Source organism: Typopeltis vanoorti, chromosome 4, assembly GCF_054136105.1.
Source record: "Typopeltis vanoorti isolate ZY-2024b chromosome 4, IOZ_Tvanoo_1.0, whole genome shotgun sequence".
Taxonomy (NCBI): domain Eukaryota; kingdom Metazoa; phylum Arthropoda; class Arachnida; order Uropygi; family Thelyphonidae; genus Typopeltis; species Typopeltis vanoorti.
Genome location: NC_143552.1, coordinates 15760940 through 15788210, shown reverse-complemented (window position 1 = coordinate 15788210; position 27271 = coordinate 15760940). Strand labels below are relative to the sequence as shown.

General features: G+C 36.1%; 1 protein-coding gene across 1 annotated transcript in view; it reads right to left on the bottom strand.

The window, feature by feature from the left end:
- Positions 1–208: 208 nt before the first annotated feature.
- LOC150107126 (mitochondrial import inner membrane translocase subunit Tim22) overlaps positions 209–27271 on the bottom strand; it is a 45145-nt gene continuing 18082 nt past the window's right edge. Inside the window, exons 2-4 of the mRNA XM_090391015.1 lie at positions 19580–19776; positions 13029–13101; positions 209–423 (exon numbers count right to left, since the gene is read on the bottom strand). Coding sequence (XP_090247141.1) covers positions 347–423; positions 13029–13101; positions 19580–19776 — 347 coding nt within the window. The 3' untranslated portion in view covers positions 209–346. The remainder of the gene's footprint in view (positions 424–13028; positions 13102–19579; positions 19777–27271) is intronic.

Sequence of the window (27271 nt, the reverse complement as noted above, 5' to 3'; positions counted from 1 at the left end):
TTGCCGTTTCACTTAGTCAGGCAGGTTTCTATTTACTTAAACATATTTTCTAATAGTTTTGGCAAATGTTGTTTGTTAAGATTAATTTAGCAGGCATTAACTATTCTGAATTATTTTTGGATCTCATTTTTCCTGAACCATTTACTTTTGAATGTTGCTTCTGACTAATATATAAAATGTATTAAATTTATTTATTTATAAATCTAAATTCTCCATATGACTAAACATTTATTTATCATCTCAGTGAATAACTGCAGTTATACATGTACAATAATTTTTCTATATGTTCACTAATCAACATGTGGAAACCAGGATATGTCTTGATCAGTGCACTGAAAGTATATTGTCATCGAAGGTAATAGTCAATTACTGTTGAAAATGCAGCAAATCCTGCAGCACCTATCAATCCTGCCTTCACACCAGCTAAGGGAGAAGAGAGAAAGAACATTAAAATATCAAAATATTTTAATAATATTAAATATTAAAAATAGCATATTTATTAAAAGATGCATTAAAATATTGAGAGCATGACTGGCCAAGAGGTTCATGTACCCACTCCCCAACCATCTGGCTCTGAGTTTGAATCCCATCATGAAATTAGATCTTTAAGTGGCAACAAATTTCATTGCCCAGTGTGATACCACCATCCTGGTTACTGGAGGCCTGAAGTCACTTTAAAAAGTTTGATGTTTGATTTCAAAAGCAGGATTTCCAGATTATGCAAAAAATTTTAAAACTTCTTTTGGCCTATGGAAATGTGCAGAGGGTCATGATCTTCAAAGTTTCAATAACAGATGGAAAAGAGACCATAGTAAATGAAGAATCTCATCATAATCAAATTCTTGACAGGTACAGAAATGTGTACATGATTTTACAGCTCATGAGAGGTGTGTGTGCATGTGAAGGAGGATGAGCTATGGGGATCATCTGCAGAAGCTGAGCAAGGTTGTGGTTAGGGTTCTTGTGGTGTGTAACAAGTGTGTGTGGAGTGGGCTATCCCATGGATGTTATGAGAGCATTTTCACTTAATATTTTTAAATATGGTAGGTTTTTTAGGTAGTGTGGAATCTGGAAGAAGTACTTCTTTCTTGATGAGCCCTTGACTTGCTGCAAAAGTCTGCATAATAATAACTGGATGTCAGAACCATAACATTTACATTTTTGCATCAAATCATAGTGTTTTCTCATCGTACTCTGTTCTGAAAATATTTCTGTCTGAAAGCAACAAATATTAAATATACTTACAACAGCTGAGAGTCAATGAACAAGTGTTACACCTGATATCTTGAGAATATAGTATTCTCAATTATCATGGTGTAACATGAAAAACAGATAACATAAATGAAAACCCCAGCATGAAAAGAATAATTTAATATTCTTGCATCCAGTATAACTTGATTAAAATGTAAAGGTCTATTGTTTAGTCAAGATAACAAAAGAAAAGAATGTATTAAGATGTATTATGACTAAACAAGGAATTTGTATTAATTAAGTAGCTAACTAAGAATTGATATAGTAATGCGATTAAGAATGAAAGAGTTAAGTCCATAAGTATAAAAGAATGAGTCATGAAATACGCTATGTAAGAGGCTACAGATTAAGCATTAAGTAGAATTCTGAGAAAAGGTTTAAAAGGGGGTTAAGATAGAGGCTAACAAGAAAAATAACGGAATATCGCTTAGGGCCTATACCCGGATAGAAACTTCGTTACGAGTTGCCGATCAAAATGACGTATGGCGGCCAAATGCTATCCAATTGGTAAATAGATGGAAAACTAGTAGGAGGCGGGAGAAAGAAGTAAGAGAGGGCGCCGTTAGGGGAGCAGCTATAAAAGGGTTGGTAACCCCCCCCCCCTCGGCTTGTCTTTGGGAGAGTAGGCTCTTGTGGTTTTTGGGGAAGACGTTTAGATAGTCAAGGAGGCTTGAGGCTTTTTGCCCTTTTGCCAGAGAGGAGAAGAAATGTTTGGATAGTCGCAGTGGTTTGAGTTTGGTTTTCTAGCGGATTTCACGGTGTTCCTGAGTGGAGAGATATGGCTTATATCCTCATGCCACAACAAGGAAACGAAGGTGAGCGGGAAAGCTATTCCCGTATTCCTATGTAGAAAGCGAAATATGCCATAGCGTCATAGGAAGCTGTGAAAATATCGATGTCCTCGTTTCGGATAGTACAGCCGGCGGCGCAGATGTTCATACAGCCCTGAATTGCAAAGAAGTTATGCAAGCAAGTCCGTTCAGTAGAAGGTAAAGGCCCGTAAGTGAAGCTAAAGGTATTGTGAACTTTGTCTTATGTTAACTAAAAGTTGTTTGTGATAGGTACCATTGTCATAGTACGGAACTGTTAAAGTGATTAGGGAGAAATTATAATAGGACTTTAGAATTTGATAGAGTGTTAAAAGTAAACTAGCTAGTGTTGATAATTTGTGAATATTTAATTGTCCTAAGAATATTGAGTGCCTACTACTTTGTAAAAGGAAAGTTAATGACATAGTTGTGTGTTAATGAAGTAAATGGTTTTATTAATATTGAGTTTGATTAGTGTGAATTGAGTAATCAAGTAGCCTGAGGAATTGAATGCCTAGTGTGATGTGTAGAGAATCGGAATTTGTCATAACTATGTGCTAGAGTAGTTAATGATTTTGTTTGTGTACTTGAAGTTGAATAATCTAATAATGTGTGGTGATCTAATTTTTCCATGTTAAGTGAATTCATGTTTTGTATGAAATTTTGTGGCGGCATGATCGTAGTAACTTTTGTTAAATCATAGCCCAACTACTTGTATTAAGCTAATTTTAGTGTGTAAGTAATTTAGTTGAGTATTTTGATATGTACCATGTTTAGAGAAATAATAAACCTTTTGTTTAATGATAAAAAAAGTTGTCTGATATTGCTTATCCAATGCACCGCTTAGAAACATTCGAGCCTAACCATGCGGGGAATTAATGTTGAGTAGCAAGAAATAGTGTCACGACTGCAATAGTTACACTTTCAGATATTTGAGTTCCTTTTCTCTGTTTATGTATAAAATATCTTAAACTAAATATCCCAAAGGGCGCAGTTAAAATACAAATACTAGGGATACTATGGGGAACAATAACTCTGATATTAGTGGAAAATTTGGTGATGACTTGAAAGTAGAAGTTAGGAGAATATAGATGAAGGCAGTTTGTAAAACAAACTAACAAAAATCATAAGATAGGGACATTACACAAGTGAGTGACAAATATTTTAATGCAATGGACATAGTTATATACTAGTGTTGAGTGCAGAGGGATGTTCAAATTGGGGACTGAATACATTAAATGTAATGATAGGATGATAGTGGTTATTTATAATCATGCTTTACATTTTAAACAACAGCAGAGGAACAAAATTTATTGAGTTATTAATATTTTGCTGGATTTATAACTAGCATCTTTGGAGCAAAAATTACAACTCTGCTAAGACACACAGCATTCAATTAGGTTCTTGCAGAAACAATTCAAATTGTAACTAATGTCTTGTCAAAGTGTCCTCTAGAGGCCAGATTTTTAAAAAAAACAGTTTATTCAGAGAAGTTAGGCTAAATGTCGTCCAAAAATGACTGTCTCCCAACTCTTAGAGAAATTAAAGCAACCATACTAATTGAAGTTGGGGAGTGTTTCATGGCTGATACTGATTCTAAAAATAGTCTCGCACACCTATAGTGGCTTCTATGTAGCACATGATTTCTATCTATGTATGATTTGCTAGTCCTGACTTGAAGATGATTGTGAATGTAGTTTTTATGTTATTGAAGACATTAACAGATCAACCAGTCTGTCCAAAGTAGGCTGCATTGCAGGCATGAGGAATATTATACACCCCCAGGATGTGCAAGAAGATGAAGCTATCCTTTGAAGAACAGATTACAAAGGGGTCTGTCATCAGAAAAAATAATCCTGACTCTGTGCGCAAAGAGTTTTAAGGATGCCAAATTGCAGGGTTGGATGGTGGCCTATTACAGAAAATTATATTCTTGTATCTTGCCTTTATTCTTGTTTGTTAGTCTAAGAGACAGCCATTCTATGGCCTATTTAGCTTGAATAAATTTCATTTTTTTATCCAGTCCTTGGAAGACATCTTAATAAGACATCAGTTCTTTTAAGTTACGATATAAATTGTTTTTGCAACAATCTAACTGTACAGATTTGTAACTTTGTGCTCTGAAGATACTTGTTCGAAATTCAGTGAAATATTAGTAACTCAATAAATTATTAATTTTATTATATAATAAAATTAATTGTGATAATTGTTTCTAATATCGCTTCATCCTTTGAAAACCAGATGACCAAATCTGTAGAGAGTAGTTCACATGTGGCCTAATCAAGGCCTTACACAATGGAACCAGAATCTACTTCTACGAGTCAACATCCTCCACATCATTGCCAGAATTTATTGTGTTGTCATACGGGAAACAAGGTTTTTCCCTCCGGGCCAGACCATAACAGCAAAAAGGGAGTTGCCATCATTGTTAATAAAAACATAAGTAGAGCAGTAAAAGTACAACCCAGTCAACGACAGAATTATAACAGTAAGATTAAACAACAACCCAATCCCAACAATGCACCCACATCAAATGCAGAAGATGATGTAAGTGAGAAATTCTACAAAGACCTAAATAAAACTAGAGGTAATAATTTTATTACCTCTAGTTTTATTTTATTTACCAAGAAAGGATATTCGAATAGTTCTAGGAGACTTCAATGCCAAGGATGATCACTTAAATAGAATCATTGGAAAATACGGACTGGGATTAGAAACAAACAAGGAGGAAAACTATTGGAGTTCTGCATTGAAAGGGAATTAGCAATCACTAACACTATGTACAAACAGCACAAGAGGAGATCACACATGGGTAATGCCTGGGAATCGATGTAAAAATCAAATTGACTACATTTTAATCAACAGAAGATGGAGGACATTAATCAATAACATCAAAACACTGCTAGGTGTAGACTGTGAATAAGACCACCGATTATTAATTTCTAATCTAAAGATCCATCTGAAAGCAAACAAGAATAACAGCAACAAAAGATATGACTTTTCACAAATGGACAACAAATTTACAATGAACATTGAATCAGAGCTCAAGAAACAAAAAAAAAATCACACCTAAAGTACAAAGCAAAGAATCATACTGGACACACCTAAAACAAACCATTGTAAAACCTAAGGCTAAAAACATCCTAATAAAAAAGAAGAATAGTAGTCCATGGATTACAAAAGAAACCCTAGAATTAATTGAAAAAAGGAAACAACAGATTGGCAAAACCCAGAGTCAGTGGTCGTAGGAGACCTTGTGACAGATAACTGCACTTTCCAAAAATAAGTTCCATGTAACAATTTAATGGTATGAAACATATAATTCTAGCATCAGCAAGGAAGTAATAAAATAATTATATACAAAATACTGCACGATGTGATAACGTCAAAAATTTAAGGAACTATTTTATACAGCGTGAGCTTATAGTACGAATAGTAAGAAAAGCCAGAAATGTAGCTTATTCCGCTACTTCCAAGATAACCTGAAAAAGAGTATAGTAACCCTCATAAAGAACTTATATCAAGGAAATCAAGCAACAGTAAGAATTGAAAACTCAATGTCTCCCCTGCATTCCAATTTGATCAAGACAAGGATGAATGCTCTCATCATTACTATTCAACCTTTACAGCAAAATTATAATGAACACATCTCTAGAGAAGTGGAATGAAAACAGGTGGCTGAACAATCACTAACCTATGATATGCAGATGACACAGTGATAACAGCCACAAACAAACAGGAATTAAAATTCATCCTAAATCAATTAGAATGGGAAAGCTTAAGCCATGGTTTACGAATAAATAAAGATAAAACCAAAATAATGATTTTAAACAACGCAAAAGAGATAGACATAGAAGGAATTGAAATTGTCAACAATTTCAACTACCTTGGAGTGATGATTACAAAATAAGAGATAAGAAGAAGAATAACACTATCTAAGAAAGCGATGACTGCTTTAACTAAGATCTGGAAAGACATGCACATCTTCAAAAAGACCAAAATTAAGCTTATAGAAACCTTAGTCTTTTCGATCTTTCTCTATGCTTCTGAGTCTTGGACAATGACAAAAGATGATAGAAAAAGAATTGAGGTGTTTCAGCTCTGGTGCTGGAGAAGATTATTAAGTGTCTTGGACAGAAAAACGAACAAACAAAAGTATCCTAGAAGAACTGAATATCCACACAACACTGACAAACATAATTGACAAGAGAATTGTGCAATATTTTGGACACATATGCAAAAAGGGAAAGCAACTGCCTGGAAAAAATAATCATCCAAGATAAACTGTGTGGAAAAAGAAAACATGAGACCCCCTCCCAACCGATGGCTTGACCAAATATCAAAAATCACAGACTTAAACTAGAACAATTGATAAGAGAAGCACAGGGGAGAAAGAAATGGTTAAGCATCATCAGGAAGGTCACGAGTCCTCAGACATGAGGAGATCGAAGAGAGAGAATCGTCACAATTTAGCGATGTGTGCTCTAAATTTTATCTCCTATCTACCATCACACCCAGATCTCTTCTTTCCTCCACCTCATTCAATACATTCCCACCAAGTGTGCACTCAACATCCCATCTTTGTTTTTCAAATTTTAAAACCTTACACCATGCATCACTGAACTGGCAATCCCACACTCCCATGCCCAATCAAGTTCACATGTAAAGCCACAATATCTGCTTTACTGCTCATAATTCTTCTGAAATTTGCATCATCTGGGAACAACTGAATATCCCCATGCAAATCTTCTCCATCTTGCTGACATGTAGGTTAAATAGTAATGGTTCTAAAACAGATCCTTGAGGCACACCACTAATGACTTTCCTCTTCTGGGATATTGCTTCCCCATACACAACTTGCTGATATCTAACAAACAACCAATCTCCAATCCAATGCACTAATCTAATATCCAACCTCATCATCTTATCATGTAGCAATCTATCAAAAGCCTTTATAAAATCCTAGCTACAAATCACCTTATTATAACAAGCAAGCAGATTAGTAAAAGCATGACTTTCCTTTAGCAAATCTATCTGTCCATCAAAGAGAATACCACTGTTGTCAACCCAATTCTGGATCCCAGTTCTCACTAACCACTCTAGCACTTTAACCACAATATGTGGCACACAGATTGGTCTATAATTGAAGCTTGAGTTCTGCCATCTCTCGTAGGAAGAAGTATAATCTTCCTTCTACTCCTTCGGGACTTAGACCCAATGTAAGACTCATGTTATGCAAATATGCCAAGACAGAGGTCCATTCCCTGACACATTCCCTCAAAACATGGTGATGTATCATCAAGTCTCACAGCTTTATTAACATCAAGTTAATAAGGATATTAACATTAATATCCTTGTTAATATTAATATTAACAAGGATACTTTTATAAATTGCTCATTTAATATCTTAACTATATCTGCCACAGCAGTTATCCTCTTATCTTTTTCTTTAATCATTCTCTTTTTCTGCTAGCTACATATCAAAGAACTCCCTAGTAGTTTTTTTGGCTTCATTAGCTAACAACCTGCTCATACTGCACCTTTCCATCCTTACCAACCTATTCACCCTTCTTGCCTATTCTTTGTACTCCTCAAAGAACAAATTATTACCACTCATCTTATGTTACCTCCTCTGTATTGTATGCTTAATTCTTCATCAATTTCACACTTACTTTATTTACCGTATTTTCCGGTGTATAAGACACACCCAAGAAATTTAATACAATTTTCTGGAAAAAACCTAAACTTTAAAGTATTAAAAAAAAAAAAAATCAGCTAACGCCTTCTTATTCCTGTATATATAGGGAGTAGGTGAGGCCATTTTAAGCCCTATCTAACTTTCGGAGACTGAGTGGGCAGTTCAATCTCCACTGGTACCCAATCAGAGATAGCTGACCCAAGGCTATCACTAATTAAGCGGCACACAGTGAAGAGAGACGGCTCTACAGGTGCTGCCATCTAGTGGTCCCTAACCCTAACACTCGTATTTAATGTCTGAAATAATGTAGGTTCTACGGTCAATTTTCTTGAGTTTACAGGAGGGAAAACCTGCTTGCCCGTGCCAGAGATCAACTAACTCGGGGAACCAGTCGAAAAAAGGCTTAGAAAAATTTCCTCTAGTCGCTGACTAAACTCGAAATCAAATCTTCCTTCGTGTGGCCAAGCGCTGTGGTATGCAAACGCCACATCCACTGAGCTACACAGGCTCCTACAGTATGATTTTTAAAAAAAATGGATAAAATAATAGGTAATTTTTAATAGTAAACTGACCTTTCAGAAACCTGCAAAACCCATGTCACTGTCATCTGACTCTTCTCTATCATCATTAATTTCTTCTCTTTCTTTGGGGAAATATCAAACTGAACACAAAATATCTCAACACGTCAACTCAATACTGATAAACATCGGTAACTGATTACTCGGATAAGATATTATGAAACTTGAATAGGGACTCCCCGTTCTTAGCCAATGACATGCTAGAAGTCACGTGAAGGTCACGCATCAATTTGATTGCACCATTAACCGCCTACAAAGATCTTGGAACATGAAAGGGAGTGCGTATGACTTTGAAAAGAGGAAACAATCTTTACCTTCATTATATAAGACGCACCCCATTTTAAGATGAATTTTTAAGGTAAAAAAGTGCGCCTTATACACCAGAAAATATGGTAACTTTCTGACCCTTGGAATATATTTAGAGGGCGATTTGACATCTGATTTTCCAGGTGCTATCTCATCATTCAAATCTATATTGTCATAATTAAAATCACTCATAATGATCACCCTTTTCCTATTTGCTTGGCTAACTTGCTTACACATTTCATGGTCACTACCTTCCACATTATCAGGTCTATAGCAACATCTGAACAAGTATTTCATTCTATTCACCTCTATCTCACACCACACTGCCTCAACACCACTGCCACTATTTTCCCCAACTGCATCTTTTTGCATGTATATATCTTCTTTTCTATCATCAACAGCACTCCACCTCCTTTTTTTACTTTTTCTATATTCACAAGAAGTATACCCTTCTATTTCTATTCCTGTGGATGCTGTCCTCATCCAACCACATCTCACTTATTCCAACAATGTTTGGGTGAACAAACTCAATCAATGCAACCATTTCATTTCCCTTGTGATACTTCTAGCATTCATGTATAAACATAACAGTTCATTTCTGAATCTATAACAAATTTCATTGATACCATTTATTATGTGCGACTTCTCCATGCCTTCCTCGAGCCATTCCTCTCTCTCTCATTACCCATCCCAGTACCTCTTCAAACCCAACTGTTTCCCTTACATCCCATTCCTTTCTTTTGTTTACTCAAACATTCACTTCCTCCATCGGCTACCTTTCTCACACTGCCTCCCCCCTCCGTTTCCCTGTCTATTTTGCAAATTTGCTCTCTCATTTTCTACACTCATACTACCACTTCTCCATTCACAAGCACTACTTCAATCCCTCCTTCCTCGCCCTTTTGCAATTCTACATCATTTCTTTCTTACTTGTACTCCCACACCAAGTCCATCACTCATACAATTCCATTCATCTTTCAAACTCATCCCACACATTCAAACTACACTCCTTTCTCTTCACACATTTCTGCTAATTATCATTCATAATCCTTGCTCTCCACCTCAACTCATCACTGTCATACCTGAGAAACACACTGACTACTTTTCCATCACACTATTATATTATTCTTCTCAATAACCTCCTGATATCCAATCAAGTCAATTGTTCCCCCTACAACTACCAACTCTTCTGCTTGCTTACTCTGTATATCCAATACTTCAATTACTCTACTCATTCTACCTCCCTGAAAACAAACCTTGTGCATCTTCTTGTTCACCACACCTCTAATAATCAAACCCCCATACAATGCCTTGTGAGTCTTATGTTTACCTCTTTCATTTGTACATCATTCATTTCAATCTTCTTCACTCTTCCATACACAGTCTACAGTTCTCTTCATTTCACTCTACATCTGCTTCATCTCTTGCCTCAGCTTCACCAACTTGGCTTTCAAATCTTGCATCATTTTTTTTATATCATTCTCTCTCACTATCTTACGGTCAGTTACACATGCTTTTTTGGTGTCAGCCGCACTCATCTTATTGTTATTTGCACTCTGTTTCTCTTTATCATTCTTGCACACTTTCTTATGGTCAGTCACACTCTTATCTTCACCATCAAGTTTCACACACTTTAATATTCTCACAATCTTCCTCACCATCCATTTCATTTATGGTGCCATGTCCCCTACTCTGATTCAAACAAGCCTCATGGTCCATCAGCATTCGTACTTCATGCATACCCACATTTGCTGCTTTCTCTATTCAATCCCTTGACATAAACATCAACAATATCTTCTCATGCACACATTAAACACTCATGGCATTATACCATTCTTGAAAAATCAATATCATTCACTTTGTCTTTCATACTGACCTCTGCAAAGATTTCTCTTTCACTGCCATTTTGTTCCAAAGTACTAAACAAGAAACAAAGAATTTAAAAATAATGCTGTCTGAAATATTTAATCAAACACCACATTAATATCACACATCAACACTCAATCTAAAAATTACACAGTATCGTCACACAATAAATATAAAATTAACTTATCTTGCTGCAGACCATAGGATAACCATCTTTCTATAATTGCCACTAGTGGCTTCCCATGTCATAAATTGGTGTTGGTCAATTCATTAGTTGATATTTTTATGTTATGATAACTTTTGTAGAGACTACAGGAACTCAGATAATGAATACCTGGCTAACTAGGACACAATACTGAACAATCAGAAGCCAATAAGCATAAAACAAAGATTCTACCCATGTATTCACATTGTAACGTCTTCCATTCTCTCTTCTAATTTTTTTTTAGCAGATGAAACCTTTTAGAATCTTATCTTCAGTAAATTGAAAAATAATTTTATACAACAGATGGAATGGTGGGATTTTTTATTTATTTTTTCAATGTCTGATCTACTTACTCAAGGACTCGATTACTGAATAGTTAGGTAATTAAATCGAGGCTGGATTAATAAACATACAAGGGTGTGCTGAAAAGTTGTGATAATCACCATGAAGAACTTGACATATCTTCTTATATAAATATATATATTAAAAGAAAAAGAACAAAATATTACAATTTGATGAAACATTGGGGTTAAAGAGTTTTAAGATAGTGGTTATATCAGTTGCTTTAATATTTTTTATTCTAGATGTTTATCAGAACTTTTTAGTCACCCCTCGTATTCTTGTAAATTTCCATCCACTTTACTTCATTGTTAACGAGTTTCTTTTACATGTGAAATTTTTTTTCTGTGAAATATTTACACGAAATATTTAAAAAAAAAGGGGGAGGGGTGAACAGTCTTCAGAAATACCATTCAGAACTATTTGTTGGCCACTACCACCTTCAAGTTTCGCTATGTAATCACAATATGATTGCACAGCAAAACTTCAAGGTGGCAGCCTTATTTCAAGAAGTACTGTCAAAATTACCGTATATGTCGGCATATAGGACAACTGGCATATAAGACGAGGCCTAAATTTTAGGCTAGTTTTAGATTTTAAGCTTATGTTGGTTGTATAAGACGACCCCCCCCCCAATTTCTTCTTTCTTGTATTAATGCAACGTTAGGTATTGTTGTTATATCTGTTATTTTTATATCTATGCATATCCGTTATTTTTTTGTATAGTATAGATTTAGTATTTACACAAATTACCCTAATTAAAAGTGATTAGCCCCAATTTTAATTATTAATTTTGCATTTTTTTTTTTAATTTTAGAATTATTAAAATTGTTATCATTTAAAATCATGAAACCAGCAACAAAATGAAGAAAGTATGAAGCTTGATTGAAAATAAGGGTAATTGAAATGGCAAAGCAAACTAATAACTGTGCTGCTGCAAAAAAGTTTGACATAACCGAGAAGATGGTAAGAGAATGGAGGAAGAACGAAGGTATTTTAAAAAACATTGCCAAACAAAAAATGTGCGATGAGAACGCTGATCAACCGATGGCCACAAATGGAAAATCACATTGCAGAATGGGTATTCGAACAAGGGCAGAATGGTTATCTTGTTACAAGAAATATGATTAGAGCATATGCACTAAAATGGAAAAGATTGAATCCGGTTGATTCCGAAAAGATTGAATATGACAAAAACGAAAATTGCTCAAAAACTACCAGCAGATCTTAACCATAAACTTACCAGTTTACATAAATTTATTATTCAGTTGAGACAAGGACATAAATTTCTATTGTCAAATATTAGAAATAGTGGAGTCTAAAGGTAGTAAGAGTGTGCTAGTTCGAAGTACAGGTCATGAAAAAACAAAGTTTACAGTTGTGTTGTCATGTTTGACTGATGGAACCAAGTTAAAACCAATGATCATCTTCAAACGTAAAACTAAACCTAAGATAAAATTTCCTTCAGGTGTTTTTGTACATTTTCACAAAAAAGGATGGATGGACGAAAATGGTGTGAAATTATGGATAAATAACGTGTGTGGAGCATGCGACCAGGCGATATAATGAATAAACTACTTAAATGTTCATCCAAGAAATTAAGCTTCCCTTTTATACTCGCCGTATAGGACGACCCATGATTTAGAGGGGTTTTCTGTGGTATTTGAGAGTCATCTTATATGCCGACATATAGGGTAATAATTATTTCTCAAATACCCAGAAACACTTTGTCAACAGTTTCTTGGACATATTCCAATAAGTAAATACTATAGTATTTACTTATTGGAATAAAGTATTACAAGGTATCAGACAATGGTAGCATACTCACAATTAGTCTGGAGTACAAATGGAATACTAAGTTGCTTACAAGTGGCTAGATACTATATCATTTTACTGTACTATAATTCTAAATGGTCTGAAAAGTGCATTAAACAAACAAAGCATGATATCGTATTTTATGTATTAAATGTTGTTACCTCTGAGTCCTATGAGACCACCAGTAACTGCTCCGGCAAGTGTTCCATTTTTCCAGTCATTCTTTGCCCTATGCTGTAAAAAAAAAAAAAAAAAAAAAAAAAAAAAAAAAAAAAAAAAAATATTATTATTACGTGGCACCTCCAAAGACTCATTGCAGGAGGGCACTCTACTCCACTCTGCTACACACATCTAACCATCTCCCCTACTACTTAATTCTACTACACACAACTATCATCAACTGCCCATCACCACCACCACAACAGCATTTTTTGTCTTTAAATTGCATGTGTTCTGAAGGCCAATTTGCTGTATGCAGGATGAAAGACTTGAGTTTCCAGGAGGGGGGGGGAAACCCTGCTACCTCCATATGAGATCGGCTAACTCACCTTCAAATGAAAAGTCCATATAAAGATTCCTCTTGTGATGACAAGAACAAGAATCAAACTTAGGCCTTTTCCAATCAAGAATGCAATATACTGGCATTCTTCCAATTGCATTATGTAGGCAATATAAATAACACTTCACCTAACTCATAAAATGCTTGTTTACAAAACAATGATCATAATCAAACCATGTCTATCATCTAAACTGAATGTAATAGAGAATACTGATGGTGTGGTTGACCAAATAGATAATGCTTCCATTCTCCAACCAACAGGCTTGTAGGTTCGAATCTCATTGCAGATGTTTGCAAATATTATCTTTAGGTGCTAGATGAATCCCAATGAGTGGTATGGTCATACAGACCACCATTCTATTTACTGAAGCCTAAAACATTCCATGTTTGGTCTCCAGAGCAGGATTTGTGGGGGGGGGGGATACCACTCACAAAATTTCTGTAGTACATTGGGTATCATGATATCAAAATAGAAAAAACTAAACGTGCTTTTTTTTTTTTCAATTTTTATTAACTCTATATATTTTATATTTTTATTTATTTTTGTACATAATCTGGAATCCTACTCTAGAGATCAGACATGGAAACCTTTCTCAAGCAACTTAAGGCCTTCAAAAACAAGAGAAGTATGGTCTGACACTGGATGATGAAATTCATCTCCCAACTAGAGACAATCACAAACATCCATGGCCACAATGGGATTTCAACCTGCAGTCTGTTGGATGAAGGAGCAGATATACTTACCACTTGACCAACCTGAAATTTTAGTGTAGGATTCATATAATGTGAATCCTACACTAAAATTTCAAATCCTCTACAGAGGATTTGAAATTGGAAGTGATCACCATTTAGTCTTGAGCAGAATAAAATTGAATTTCATATTGAAAAGAAGAATATGTAAGAAAGTTTTAAAGCGAATAAAAGTTGAGCAGCTCTCAGATGTGAACTGTAGACTGAAATATACAAACATTATTCAAGAAAAATGAAAGAGTTTGAGAACAGGAATCAAACCTTGGAGATTCAGTGGCAAGCTCTCAAGAAAACATTGATTGATTCAGTCAGAGAGGCATGTGGTGAGGTTGTCTGCAAGGATAGCAAAATCAGAAATCCATGGTGGACACAGGAAGTTAAAAAGGCAGTGAAGGAAAAGAAGAAAGCATATCAAATGTTCCTGGCAAATAAGTCAGCTTGTACTCTTAGAGAATACAGAGACAAATGTAAGAAAGCTAAACACTGTGTAAAACTAGCTAAACAAATGTCATGGAAAGGCTGGTAAGAACATAGAAAATAAATATCAAGAATGTGGCAAGATATTCTGAAGGTTGTTGAAAAAGCTCTGAAATTGAGGAAAGAATGCTTTAAAAGGAATTAGAAATGATAAAGGTGATATGAAAACTGGTGAAGAAAATATGCTTGATGTATGGAGTAATTACTTCAAAAAATCAGTGACAGCACTGTAGTAAAAAACACTCAACAAGCATGTAATGAGGAATACATATCCATACTTGAAGTAGAAAAAGCCATCAAAGCCTGAAATGTGGAAAGGCAGCAGGAGTTTATGATATTCGACAAGAAATGCTGAAGTATGGAGGTATAAAAGTCTTACAGTGGCTGCACTGCATAGTTCAGAAGGACGAATTCCAGATGATTGGAGTAGAGCTCTCAAAGTACCCATATATAAAAAGGGAAATAAAACTGAACGTGAGAATTACAGAGGTATTTCCATACTGAGTGTTCCTGGTAAGATTTATGCAAGTATACTTGAGAAACAGTTGAGAAGGGCTGTGGAAGGGAAGCCTGGTGAAGAACCAGCTGTATTCAGACCAAATAGAGGCTATCAGGCTCAGATTTTCACTTGACAACAAATAGTTGAAAAATCATGGAAATATAACAAAGATCTGTATTTAAGTTTTGTAGATCTGGAAAAGGAATATGTTAAGGTGCCAAGAGAAAAGTTATTCAAAACGGTACAGTTGTATGGTGTCATTGGAGCATTATATCAAGTAATACTTAGTCTTTATTTGAGTTGTAAGTCAGCAGTTAGAATTGAAGTACATGAAGATAGTTTTATGTTAAATCTGGTGTCAGACAATGATGTACATCATTATCCCTCATTATCTCTGTTATTTATTATCTATATGGATCACATTATGAAGGAAAGTGGTATTAAACCTGATATCAAAATTGGAGATGTTAATCTTTACTCTTTACTTTATGCAGATGATGTTATACTTCTGTGTTAGATAATTACTGATAGCCAATAGTGAGCCTTCATAGCTCAGTTGTTATAGATGAGCCCTTTCGTTGGAAAGACCTATCTATGAAAAGAATAACCTTTATTAGGTATTTTCAATTAAATGGTGAATCAGTTAGTCCTACAGAGGTGGAGGGTTTTTGCTCCTGGAAACTTAGGTTTTTCGTCCCTCAAAACAGGCAAAACTGGCCCCATGAATGCATGCATTTACAGACATAGTATCCTAACTCTAAGATGAAAGAGATTAGAGCCTCAAGCATCTTATCTTTTTATTGCACATTTTAGATCTCAGGTAGAGATCCATAACAGTCAAGGTCATGGATGGAAATGACACTTGACAAGACAGGATAAACTGAATAAACAGTTCAGCTTCCCCCTTCCAGCTTGGTCTGTGAAGATTCAGCGATAAAAAAAAAATTAAAGAGGTCAGTGAGAAGCCAGAAAAGCCAGGAAGGAAATTTTGCCAGGAAGAAGTGAAGCAAGGTAAATTTGAGAAAGAGCAGATCATATTATTATATGTCACCTCCATGGAGTCAAAGACATTGAAGACCCACTGTAATTATTGTTAACACAACACCTATCATGCCTCTCCTTGAATTTATTCACTGATGCTCCTAGTGTTTAGGCTTATACACTGATTCTCCAGCATCATACTGTTTAAGGAAATTAACAACATAGACAACAAAAATTAAAATATTTAATTATTTCTTCGTATATTTTGCCAACATTAAATCGGCATCTTCAGGGATTGATATACTGGTATTTTTTTTTAAGGTTGTTGAGCCTCCATAGCTCAGTTGGTATAGATGAAGCCCTTTGGTTGGAAAGACCTGGGTTTGATTCCCGTCCTTGACGTGAGGGACCTTTGTCTGGTTTCTTTTGAAACCAGATAAAGTTAGCCGGTCTCATACAGAGATAGGGAGTTTTTTCACCCAGAAACTCGGGTTTTTCGTCCCCCAGAACAGGCAAACCAACCCTGTGAACACACACGAATCTACAGACATAAATACTTAACCCCCATGAGGGGGGCTCAACTCGCCCCAATAGGAACGGAGGAGAAAAGTGAGGAAATGCCACATGAATAAATAAATACACTGGTATTAAATGTGTGCACGCAGGCACACTTCAGTAACAAAGATGAAATAGGAGAGGTACAGGATCAGTATATTTCTGTTTCTATACAACATTTTATTATAAAAAGTAAAATAATTCCTGCAGTAAGACCTACCCTACCCTTCACAAAACTATGTTACCTCCTATAATGTATCATATAAAGTATCACAGTACCTTCTTACCAGTTTGGTTGGCCAAGCAGTTAGCATATCTGCTCTCTACAGGCTGCAGGTTCAAATCCCATCACGGAATTGATATTTGAGATTGTCTTTAGATGAGAGATGAATTTCATTGCCCAGTGGGAGAACACTTATGCTCACTGGAAGCTCAAAGTGGCTTGAAAGAGTTAGACTCCATGTTTGGTCTAGAGCACAGGACCAGGTACAAAATAAATTTTAAAAATACAAAAAAAATATAAAATTGATAAAAATAAATAAATCCATAGCCCATTCATGATACAAGTGTGGGAGATGAATTTCCCTGCCTGGTGTGAGAAAACAGTCATGTCATGCTTATTGGAGGCTTGAAAAAGTTCGATGTTTGGTTGCTAAAGCATGGTTTCAAGTACCATGTAAAAAATAAAATGAGTGGAAAGGCTTATGTGTTGGCAATACATGTTAGTTTATTTTTCATGGTATCAATTACAACACAGAACGATAATAAAATAATTAATATTTATACAATATTATATAATATTAATATTTATTAACTATGAAAACTTATTAGCTGATATTTTGCTAGTATAATATCCAGCATCTTCAGAGCACAAGAACAGTTTGTCACAGCACACAAAACAACAATAATTTGGTATAACAGTGGGATTAGTTTAAAAAAAAAATTATAATGGACAACACAAGGAACTAAAGTCATAATTTGGACCATTTATGTTGGAAAAAAAAAGAGAAGACAAGTATTAATTAGATCATAAAATGACTGTCTCCCAGATATTTGGTAAATTTAACCAGTGTGGTTTGTCCATAGTAAGCCAGGTCACTTCGTAAACTCCTGGATGTGATAAAAAAATTTCTCCATATCTCCTCCATTGCCTATCACACAAGACTACAGCAAAACTGTTACCATCCAATATGTTCATATAGATAAATAAAGATAAATATCGGCTATGCACCATATTTAAACCATATGTCAAATTGGAAACTCTCATCCATCCACCTAAGAACAAACTGTCTTCTTTATCACATCCAGGAGTTGATGAAGTGCCCTGGTTCTTGTGATCTGGCTTACTAAGCACAGACAGGAAGAACTGTTGACATTCACCTTGGTGAACATAAAAAAATACATCTGGCACTGTTGTTATGGCAAGTCGGGTCTAGCAGGCTATGTCTTGAATACTCCTTCACACAGAATCAAATGGAAGAAAACAAAAATGATACACAGAAGTCATTATAAATCAGAGAGTTTGTTTTTGGAATCAACAGCAGCTTTAAAACATACTCCAAACCTCAACAATTATGGCTGCATAAATTTACCAAAAATATGGGAGACAGTCATTTTAATATCTAATTAATACTTGTCTTTTCTCTTTTTTCAACATAGATGGCACCAAATTAGGACTTAATTCCTTGTGATGTCTGTTACACTTTTTTTTTAAACTAGTCCCACTATTATACCAAATTGTTGTTTTGTGTACTGTGACAAATTGTTCTTGTGCTCTGAAGATGCTGGATATAATAATAATACGGGAACCTCCATGGGGTCCAAAGACTCATCGTGGGAGACTGAATCTATCCACACAATATATCATACCTCTCCTTGAACCACTTAACAGACAAAGCACTCACACCACACTTTTATTCAATTTCCAGGGATGATCTCTTATTCTGGCCCCTCCAGCCAAGTGCTGAAACATTTTCCCTTGCATCAATCCTATAAAACCCTTTAAGCAACTTAAATGTTTCTATCGTATCCCCTCTTTTTTCTCCTATCAACCAACTTCTGCAATCCACACACCTTCAATCTATCCTCAGAGGGAACATTCCACAGGCCACTCAACATTTTGATCACTCGTCTCTGAATCCTCAGCACAGCTTCTTCGCCCCAAGAAATCCAGGAGACCAGACTAGATGTGGGTGTATCAAGGCCTTATAAAGAGGAATAACAACTTCCTTATTTCTACTTGTTAATGTGTTCTATTTCCAAGTAATCTTATATGCTATCTTAGCAATATGTCCTCTAAACTTTAATCCTCTGTCTACCACCACCCTAAATCTCTAGCTTCATCTATTTCCTGGAGTACAGTGCCATTAATGTGATACACAGCTTGTAACTATTTTTCCCAAAATACATAACTTTACATTTCTCCACATGACACACACATTATCTTTTGCCCATACTGACAGCCTATTTAAATTATCCTGTAAGCTCTCCACATCGCCTTGATTAACTATTACTCCACCTAATTTTGCATCATCCGGAAACAACTGAATATTCCCTTTCAGGTTATTTGAAATATCATTTAATTGAGATATATCAGAAATTAATTGAAACCATGCCCTATCATTCAGGCCTCACTTGGTCTCATCTCACTCGGTACTAGAAATGCAATTAAAACACATTTTTTGGACCACAACCAGGTGTCCAAATACTTTTGTCAACAAAGCACGCATGCATGTGTGTGTGTGTGCACACTGTATAATGAATTAAATGTTTATCTTTGATATGTGACAAAAACTTAGCTCAAACATTTACAAAACATATTAAGTTAAATCTTTAAATATGGCAAACTGCAAGCAAAGCATAAAAACGACAATGCACAAATGCTGACATACACTTTCAATTACACATTCAGTAGCAGCAAACACAGCCCCTATGAGTGCAAAGTTTTTAGCATGAGACAAAGTCCTAGTTTTCATTTCTCTCAGGACCTCTCTTACAGTCTGCTGCTGCTGTTGTTCTGGTCTCAGAGCAGAGAGATTAGGATCCACACTTGCTGAAAACAGACCAATAGCTCCACCCAGTCCAAAACCTGCAATGGTAAAGAATGTCCTTACAATGTTATATCATTCAAAAATATGAAACTGTGTTAGGTTTGTAATTATAGCTATTGTAAGTACTAATAATTCAACTGATAGATTATTCAGCAAAATTTTCAATCATCTCATGGCTAAAATGTTGACTATAATCATCTGTGCCAGCAGAAAAATAGCCTTATAGGCATAGAATAGAGTAGCAATTTAAATTCATGCAGTCATTTAAATACAGATTAAGTTATAAGTGAGCTTTGTCTGATCGACCATTAAAGTATAGACTTCATATTCAGTGGTATTGAGTGCCCATATAGGTTGGGTGTGTGCTGTCGTGTGGCTTATTATTATCATCATCATCTGAGACCTCCAGGAAGTCAAGAACTCATCGAGGAAGCTATAAATCACCCAAACCAGCTGTAATACCTTCCCTTAAATTCATTCACACTAGATGCGCTCACTACCTCTAAAGCTAAATTATTCCACTCACTCACTGCTCTGTGAGAGAGAGATAAACCTAGCTCTTATCCCTTTCTTGACTGTGAACAAACTTAACTTCCATGGATGCCCCCATGTGTTCTCTCCCCACCTTTTCCACCGCTTCTTTATCCCCTTGGAATCTGGAAGACCAAATCTGTGCACAATAATCCAGGCGTGATCTTATCAGAGCCATATAAAGAGGTAAAATGACTTCATTATCCTTAGATGTCAAGGTTTGCTTCAACATCGCAATTATCCTCTGATTTAGTAATAATATTTGGTTTATAGATCAAGTGTTGATCAATTTTATTAACTTAACCAACTAGTTTCGCCAAACTTTAACTGTTGGCATCTTCAGAGTACTTACATATAGGCTGAAACAATCTCACAATTATGTGTAACTATAAAACTGACAAGAATAACTGTAAAAAACTGACTAGAATAATTACAAATAAAATAGTATCGAACATGTGTGAAACACGTATCGCGTGTACAAGATTAGCTAGCTGTTGCTAAGGAACTTTCTGTAGTTTGTATTAAAGTTCATTTCTTTTGTTTTTAAAAATTTGATTAGGATTTTCCATATTTCTGGGAGTATTAGGCCTTGATTTCTGTTAAGGTTGACGGTAGAACAGGCGACTGTGGCTGCTTCTTTGAAAATTCTGGAATGGTAATCTTCCTCTAAGTAAGGAGAACAACTTTTGTCCCACTCAATGACATGATTAATTGCAAAGAAATGAGACGATAGGCCAGAAATGTCCTGTCTGTTGTTTTTGACATAGCCAATCTAATCTAAGCTAGCTAATCTTGTACACACGATACGTGTTTCACGCACGTTCGATACTATTTTATTTGTAATTATTCTAGTCAGGTTTTTACAGTTATTCTTGTCAGTTTTATAGTTACACATAATTGTGAGATTGTTTCAGCCTATACGTAAGTGTCCTGAAGATGCCAACAGTTAAAGTTTGGCAAAACTAGTTGGTTAAGTTAATAAAATTGATCAACACTTGATCGATAAACCAAAAATATTACTACTAATTATCAGGATCAAGAAAATAAATCTTCATTATCCTCTGATTTGTATTTGCAACTTTTGCTAATACATGTGATATCTGAACTTCAAATTCCTATCCACCAATATGCCAAGATCCATTACCGCCTCAGTTTCTTGCAGCATAATAACTCCACTAATATAATATGCGACTAAAAATCTCATCAAGCCAAAGTGCATAACTTTACACTTGCTAAAATTAAACTGACAGCCATTTTCATTTGCCCAAATTTCCAGCCTATTCAAATCATTTTGTAAGTGCTGAATATCAGTAGCACCCCAATTGCCCTGCCTATTTTTGCATCATTGGCAAACAATTGCACATCTGATGTTAGACCCTGCCTGATGTCATTAATGTTCCAATGGAACAATAATGGCCCAAGGACTGAACCCATAGGTACACCACTGATACCTTAAATCTAGTAGATTCACACCCACTGTATACCACTTTTTTGATATCTGTCTATCAACCATCCCCTGTTCCAAGCCAAGAGTTTATATTCCAATCCCATATTCTCCAGTTTATGCAACAGCCTTTCATGTGGTATGCCATCAAATGCCTTAGAAAAAACCAACATAAAGGGAATAGTGTATTCATTCCCTTTATCCAACTCGGCCATAACACTCAAAAAAAAAAAAAAAATTACTAAAACATGATGACCTTCCTGTAGTAAATCCATGCTGCTCCTTGCAGAGTATAGCTTGTTTGTCTACCCATTTCTGTATGCAAGTTCTTACCAACTTCTCAAAAATCTTCACTACCACACCAGAGATACTGCTAGGTCAGTAGTTAGACACATCAGTTTTTGCCCCACCCTTGTACAATGGAACTATCATACATTCCTTCCATTCCTGTGGTATCATTCCTGAGCTGAGACTCAAGTTATACAAACATGTAAAAGGCCTAGCCAATTCAGCTGAACATTCCATCTGTCCCTATTTGACAAAGTCTTATCCAGGTTATGCAAGAGCTCCTCAACCTCATTTTCATGAACTTCCAACTTTTCATCCAATGTAGCAGTAGCACTGCACACCATGTTACATACACCTCGTTGATATATCTTAGCAAAGTGGGCAATCATTAACATCAACATTACTACCTCCATTACTACATGGAGTCACTAGACTTGGTGAGTTAGCCGATCTCATACAGAGGTAGCAAGGTTTTTTCTCCCGGAAACTCGGGTTTTTCATCCCGCATACAGACAAATCAGCCCTTTAGAACACACGCAATTTACAGACAAAAAAAATACTAGCTGTGGTGGTGGTGGTAGTGGCCAGTAGATGGTGCTGATGTTGATGATTGGTGGTAGAGGTGGAGACAGAGAGTTGTACAATAGGTGTCCTCCCGCGATGAGTCTTCGGACTCCTTGGAGGTGTCACGAATAATAATTATCATTCCATGTGTAGTCTGACCAAACCTCATTCTAAGCTTCCAAACCATTTCAACAAGTACAGATGATGGATGCAAAACTTTTCCTTCTTTTAGTGGCACAAAAGTAAAAAGACAAGATATCAAAGTGTATAAGTACTTTTGAAAGTAAGGATGAGCCTATGAAGAAATGGATAATTTTTCTAACTGTCTGACAAGATTGTAAGTCTATTATTTACACTATTAACAATTGAATGAAGTAGTACTAGTGTTGTGAATACATGGAATCCCATATACACTACTTGAAAAGAAGTCAAGGGTGAGGAACAAACTGTCATAGCATCACCTTAATAAGATGTAGGACTGCGCTTTAATAACTGAAGCAATCCTACAAAGCATACTTTCCAAAAGCACCAATAGTGATCAATGGGAATTCTGGACCATTCTTTGTGTAGGCATGTAATGAGCTCCTGGACTGTTACGGGGCAGATGTCCCTTGACCTCAACCCGATGCTCCAGTTCATCTCACAGATATTCAATAGGGTCGATATCAGCACTCTGTGGAAACCAGTCAAGTGTGATGACATTCATTCCCACAAACAATGCAATTACAACAGCAGCCTTATAACAAGGTGTATTTCTTGCTGAAAGAGACAGTGGTCATTTCCACAGAAATGCCACCTAGGAAGCACTGCATCGTACAGATTGTTCAGATACCTCTCGGAGTTCAATATTCATGGCACCACAAAACAAACAGAGGTCCGAGGCCAAACTAGGAAAAACAGGACCATATCAATATACCGTCACTTCCAAATTTCATAGTTGAGGGTTACACACTTTGGTAAGACATGTTCACTAGACATCAACCAGAACCACATCCATCCATCTGCTTGGTAGAGGATGTAACATGATTCGTTGCTTTATAAACACAGCTCTCTAAGCTTCCACGTCCTATTATACATGCTCTTTGTATCATGGAAGATGACTCTGAATGTGGTTGCAGTAATGTGAGACTTGCATATTGCAATCTTACCATGGAAACTCATGTTGTGAGCCTTGGTTCTGAATGAATTTCTGCAAATTCATGTTTTAGTCGATGCCCAAAATTCCGCATTCAACATGTCAGCCAACAAATGGTGGTTTTTACATATTATCCTTCATAGCAGTATGGTCAAATTTAGTGAGAGTCGTGGGTTGTCCACTGCAATTTCATCTCAGTATGGTATCACTGATTGTCAATTTGAGATGGCCCAATTTGTCAGCAATTTTTCAGATAGGTATGCAACATGGCATTCTATCAAAATGCCTCTTTCAAACTGTCAGTTCCATTCTTGCAGTTATTTCACCTGGACACAGCTGCAATGGCTTGGGAGCATCATAACATCCCAATTTATACTGGCTACAAACATGTGATCCATTACATGGCATGGTGCACCTTGCTCATGGGAGGTATCCACTGACTTCTTTCCAAGCAGTGTATCTGGTAGAACACGGCCACTGAATTAGAAACCTTTATGCACATGAAAGTAAACATCACTTAGCAGTGTATATGCAAAATAACTTTCCCATGCAAAATAACTTTTCTCACGATTTACTCACTTGGTTGTTGAAAAATACCTTGACGAGCAGAGAAAAACAAGTTATTGTACCTCTGTACCGAGCCCTGATAAGACCTCATCTCGACTACTGTGCCCAGATTTGGTCACCTCGGTTCCTTCTTGATGGGGAGGAGGTTGAAAGGATCCAGAGGGGAGTAACTAAGATGATAGCAGGTCTATGGAATGCACCATATGAGAACAGGTTGAAGATTTGTGGGTTGCAGAAACTAGTTGATAGGCGAAAAAGGGGAGATATGATTGAGACATTCAAATTGCTAAAAGGATTCTATAGGATTAATTCAGATGATATTTTTGAGATCAGGACTGGTGGTGGGAGAACTAGGGGACACCCATGGAAGCTGGGCAAGAGCGTGATTAGCAGGGGTGTTAGAGCTGGGTTCTTTACTTTTAGAGTGGTAAATGAGTGGAATAAGCTGCCAGAGTCTGTTGTGGGTGCTATGAGAGTGAGCGAGTTCAAGGCAAGGTATGATAGATACTGTGAGAATGCTGAACAGCTGTGTGAACATGATGTTTAGGGCCTCCCTCGATGAGTCTAAGGACTCCTGGAGTAGCCCGTGGTAATAATAATAATAATAATAATAATGTAACACGTATTCTAGGCAACAACTTAAGAATGTTGCTGTTCAGTAATCATTAATAGTGTTGATCACAATGGGAAAACAAAGGATCTTTCAGAGTTAGATTGTGGGTACCTGTTTGGCTGGAGCTATGATTTTGAAAATAACAGAGCTGATTGGTTTCTCAAAACCATGAGATATCGCAGGTGTTTAATCAGTGGAATAATAATCCAAGTTATTTGTGTAAGAGGTGTAACTGTGGCCCTAAAACAGTCTGTCAGGAATGAGATCATCATCATAATTTGTACAGAAAAACAGAACTGACCATATCACTATGCGCAGGAAATTGAAGAGGATTGGTATTGGCAGTCACATGCCTATATGGAAATCATTGGTTTCTGCCAAGAACTAGAGTGTTTGTCTATACTGGCGTCAGGAACACCGTGATTGGACACTGGAAGACCAGAAAAGTCATGTGGTCTGACGAGTCATGATACACCTCGTTCTGCACCAACGGTAGGCAGAGAGTTTGACTTTGATGTTCCTCTGAGTCTTTTTACTATCTTGGCACGAAACACCTGTTTTGCTAATCTTTTCTCTTCCATTCAGTTTAAGTGATCATACAACCTCAGATTAGCTTTTCTCATACATTCTTGAATGCAAACAATATGAAGTTCCATCCTACTGTATTAATTTTTAATATGATTCTGCCACTGATGCTACTGCACTCCCCTAATCTTTCTCAAACTCTCATATCTGTGGTTTCTAATCTCTGATCAAGTGTTTTATTTCTAAACCAACTCTCAGATCCATAATTTAAATTTGAAGGCCATCTTCTATATTATAAGTTTAGTGTGTTGGCTAATTTCTCTCTTATTCCACATAAATGTATTCCACTGAAACCCAACCATACAATCTTTGCTTATTCTGTTGACTATTTCAAAATTTAATTTGTCATCCTCCCTAAAAACTGTGCCTAAATAGATTAACTATTTTATTTGTTCTATAGGTTTTCCTGGGCCTGTGTAGCTTAGTGGAAGTGGTGCAGGCATCCTCTGCACTAAGCCACCTGAAGATAGACTCAAGTTCAAGTCTGGTTGTCGACTGGAGGAACTTTTCCTAAGCCTTTTTTTGGACAGTTCCCAAGTTAGTTGAACTCTGGGACAGGCAAACAGTTTTTTTTCTCCTGGAAACTCTGATTTTTTTTTGTCTTGCAAACTCAAGATTGACCATAGAATCCACATTATTTCAGACAGTAACACATCCTGTTAGGGTTTGGTACCAAGAGATGACAGCACTTGTTTGCCCATCTCTTTATCGGTTGCTGCCAATAATTACTGACAGTCATGGTACAGCTATCTCTGATTGGCTGTTGGTGGAGATTGAACTGCCCACTCTATTTCCAAAAAGCCAGATAGAGTTAAAATGCTTTGCCTACTCCCTATAAGGGAATAAAATGCATTAGCTGATTATGATTATATTCTTTCCATTCTGAATACAACTCAGGTTTTGTACATTCCTGCCGATTTTGATAGTTCATTATCAAATTCCTGACGTACTTTCAAAGGATGTATAGGATATGATAGCACTACATTACATGAAAAACTTACATCATTACTAACTTCCTATCTACAATTTTCCTCCAAGTCAATCTGTTACCTGTCAAGATTCCAACATTATCGGATCTTATATTTCTGTCTTCTAAGGCACTTTTTACTGTATCATTCCACCTGCATGTTGGTCTTCATGTGAGTCTTTTTCCTGCCAACCTGGCAGAGAACACTTGTTTTGCTAATCTTTCCTCTCCCATTCTGTTTAAGTGACCATACCACCTGAGATTAGCACTGCTAACACATTCCTGGATGCTAACAATGTGAAGTTCATTCCTAATATCCTCGTTTTTAATATAATATTGCTATTGATGCCATCTGTACATGCCATAATTTTTCTCAGGACTCTCATATCTGTGGTCTCTAGTCTTTGGTCAAGTGTTTTATTTCTAACCCAGCTCTCAGATGCATAAGTTAAAATTGGTTTGAACATTGTCTTGTATACAGCTAATTTAGTGTTTTGACTAATTTCTCTCTTATTCCATATAAATTTATTCAGTTGACTTCCCACCATACCAGCCTTGTTGATTGTGTTGTCTATTTCCATATTTAATTTACCATCTTCACTAAAAATCATGCCTAAGTAGCTGAAATGTTTTACCTGTTTTATATTTGTCCTCCAACCACAATGCAGTTGATATTTTTAATGCTTCTGCCTATTTTCATCTTCTTTGTCTTGTTATTACTGGCCTTTATACCAAATCTGTTACAACAGTTATTCAATTTAGTCAGAGAATCATGCAGACTTGTATCAGATTTATTTAGAAGTATAACATCATCTGCATAAAGTAAAGAGCTGAGATTA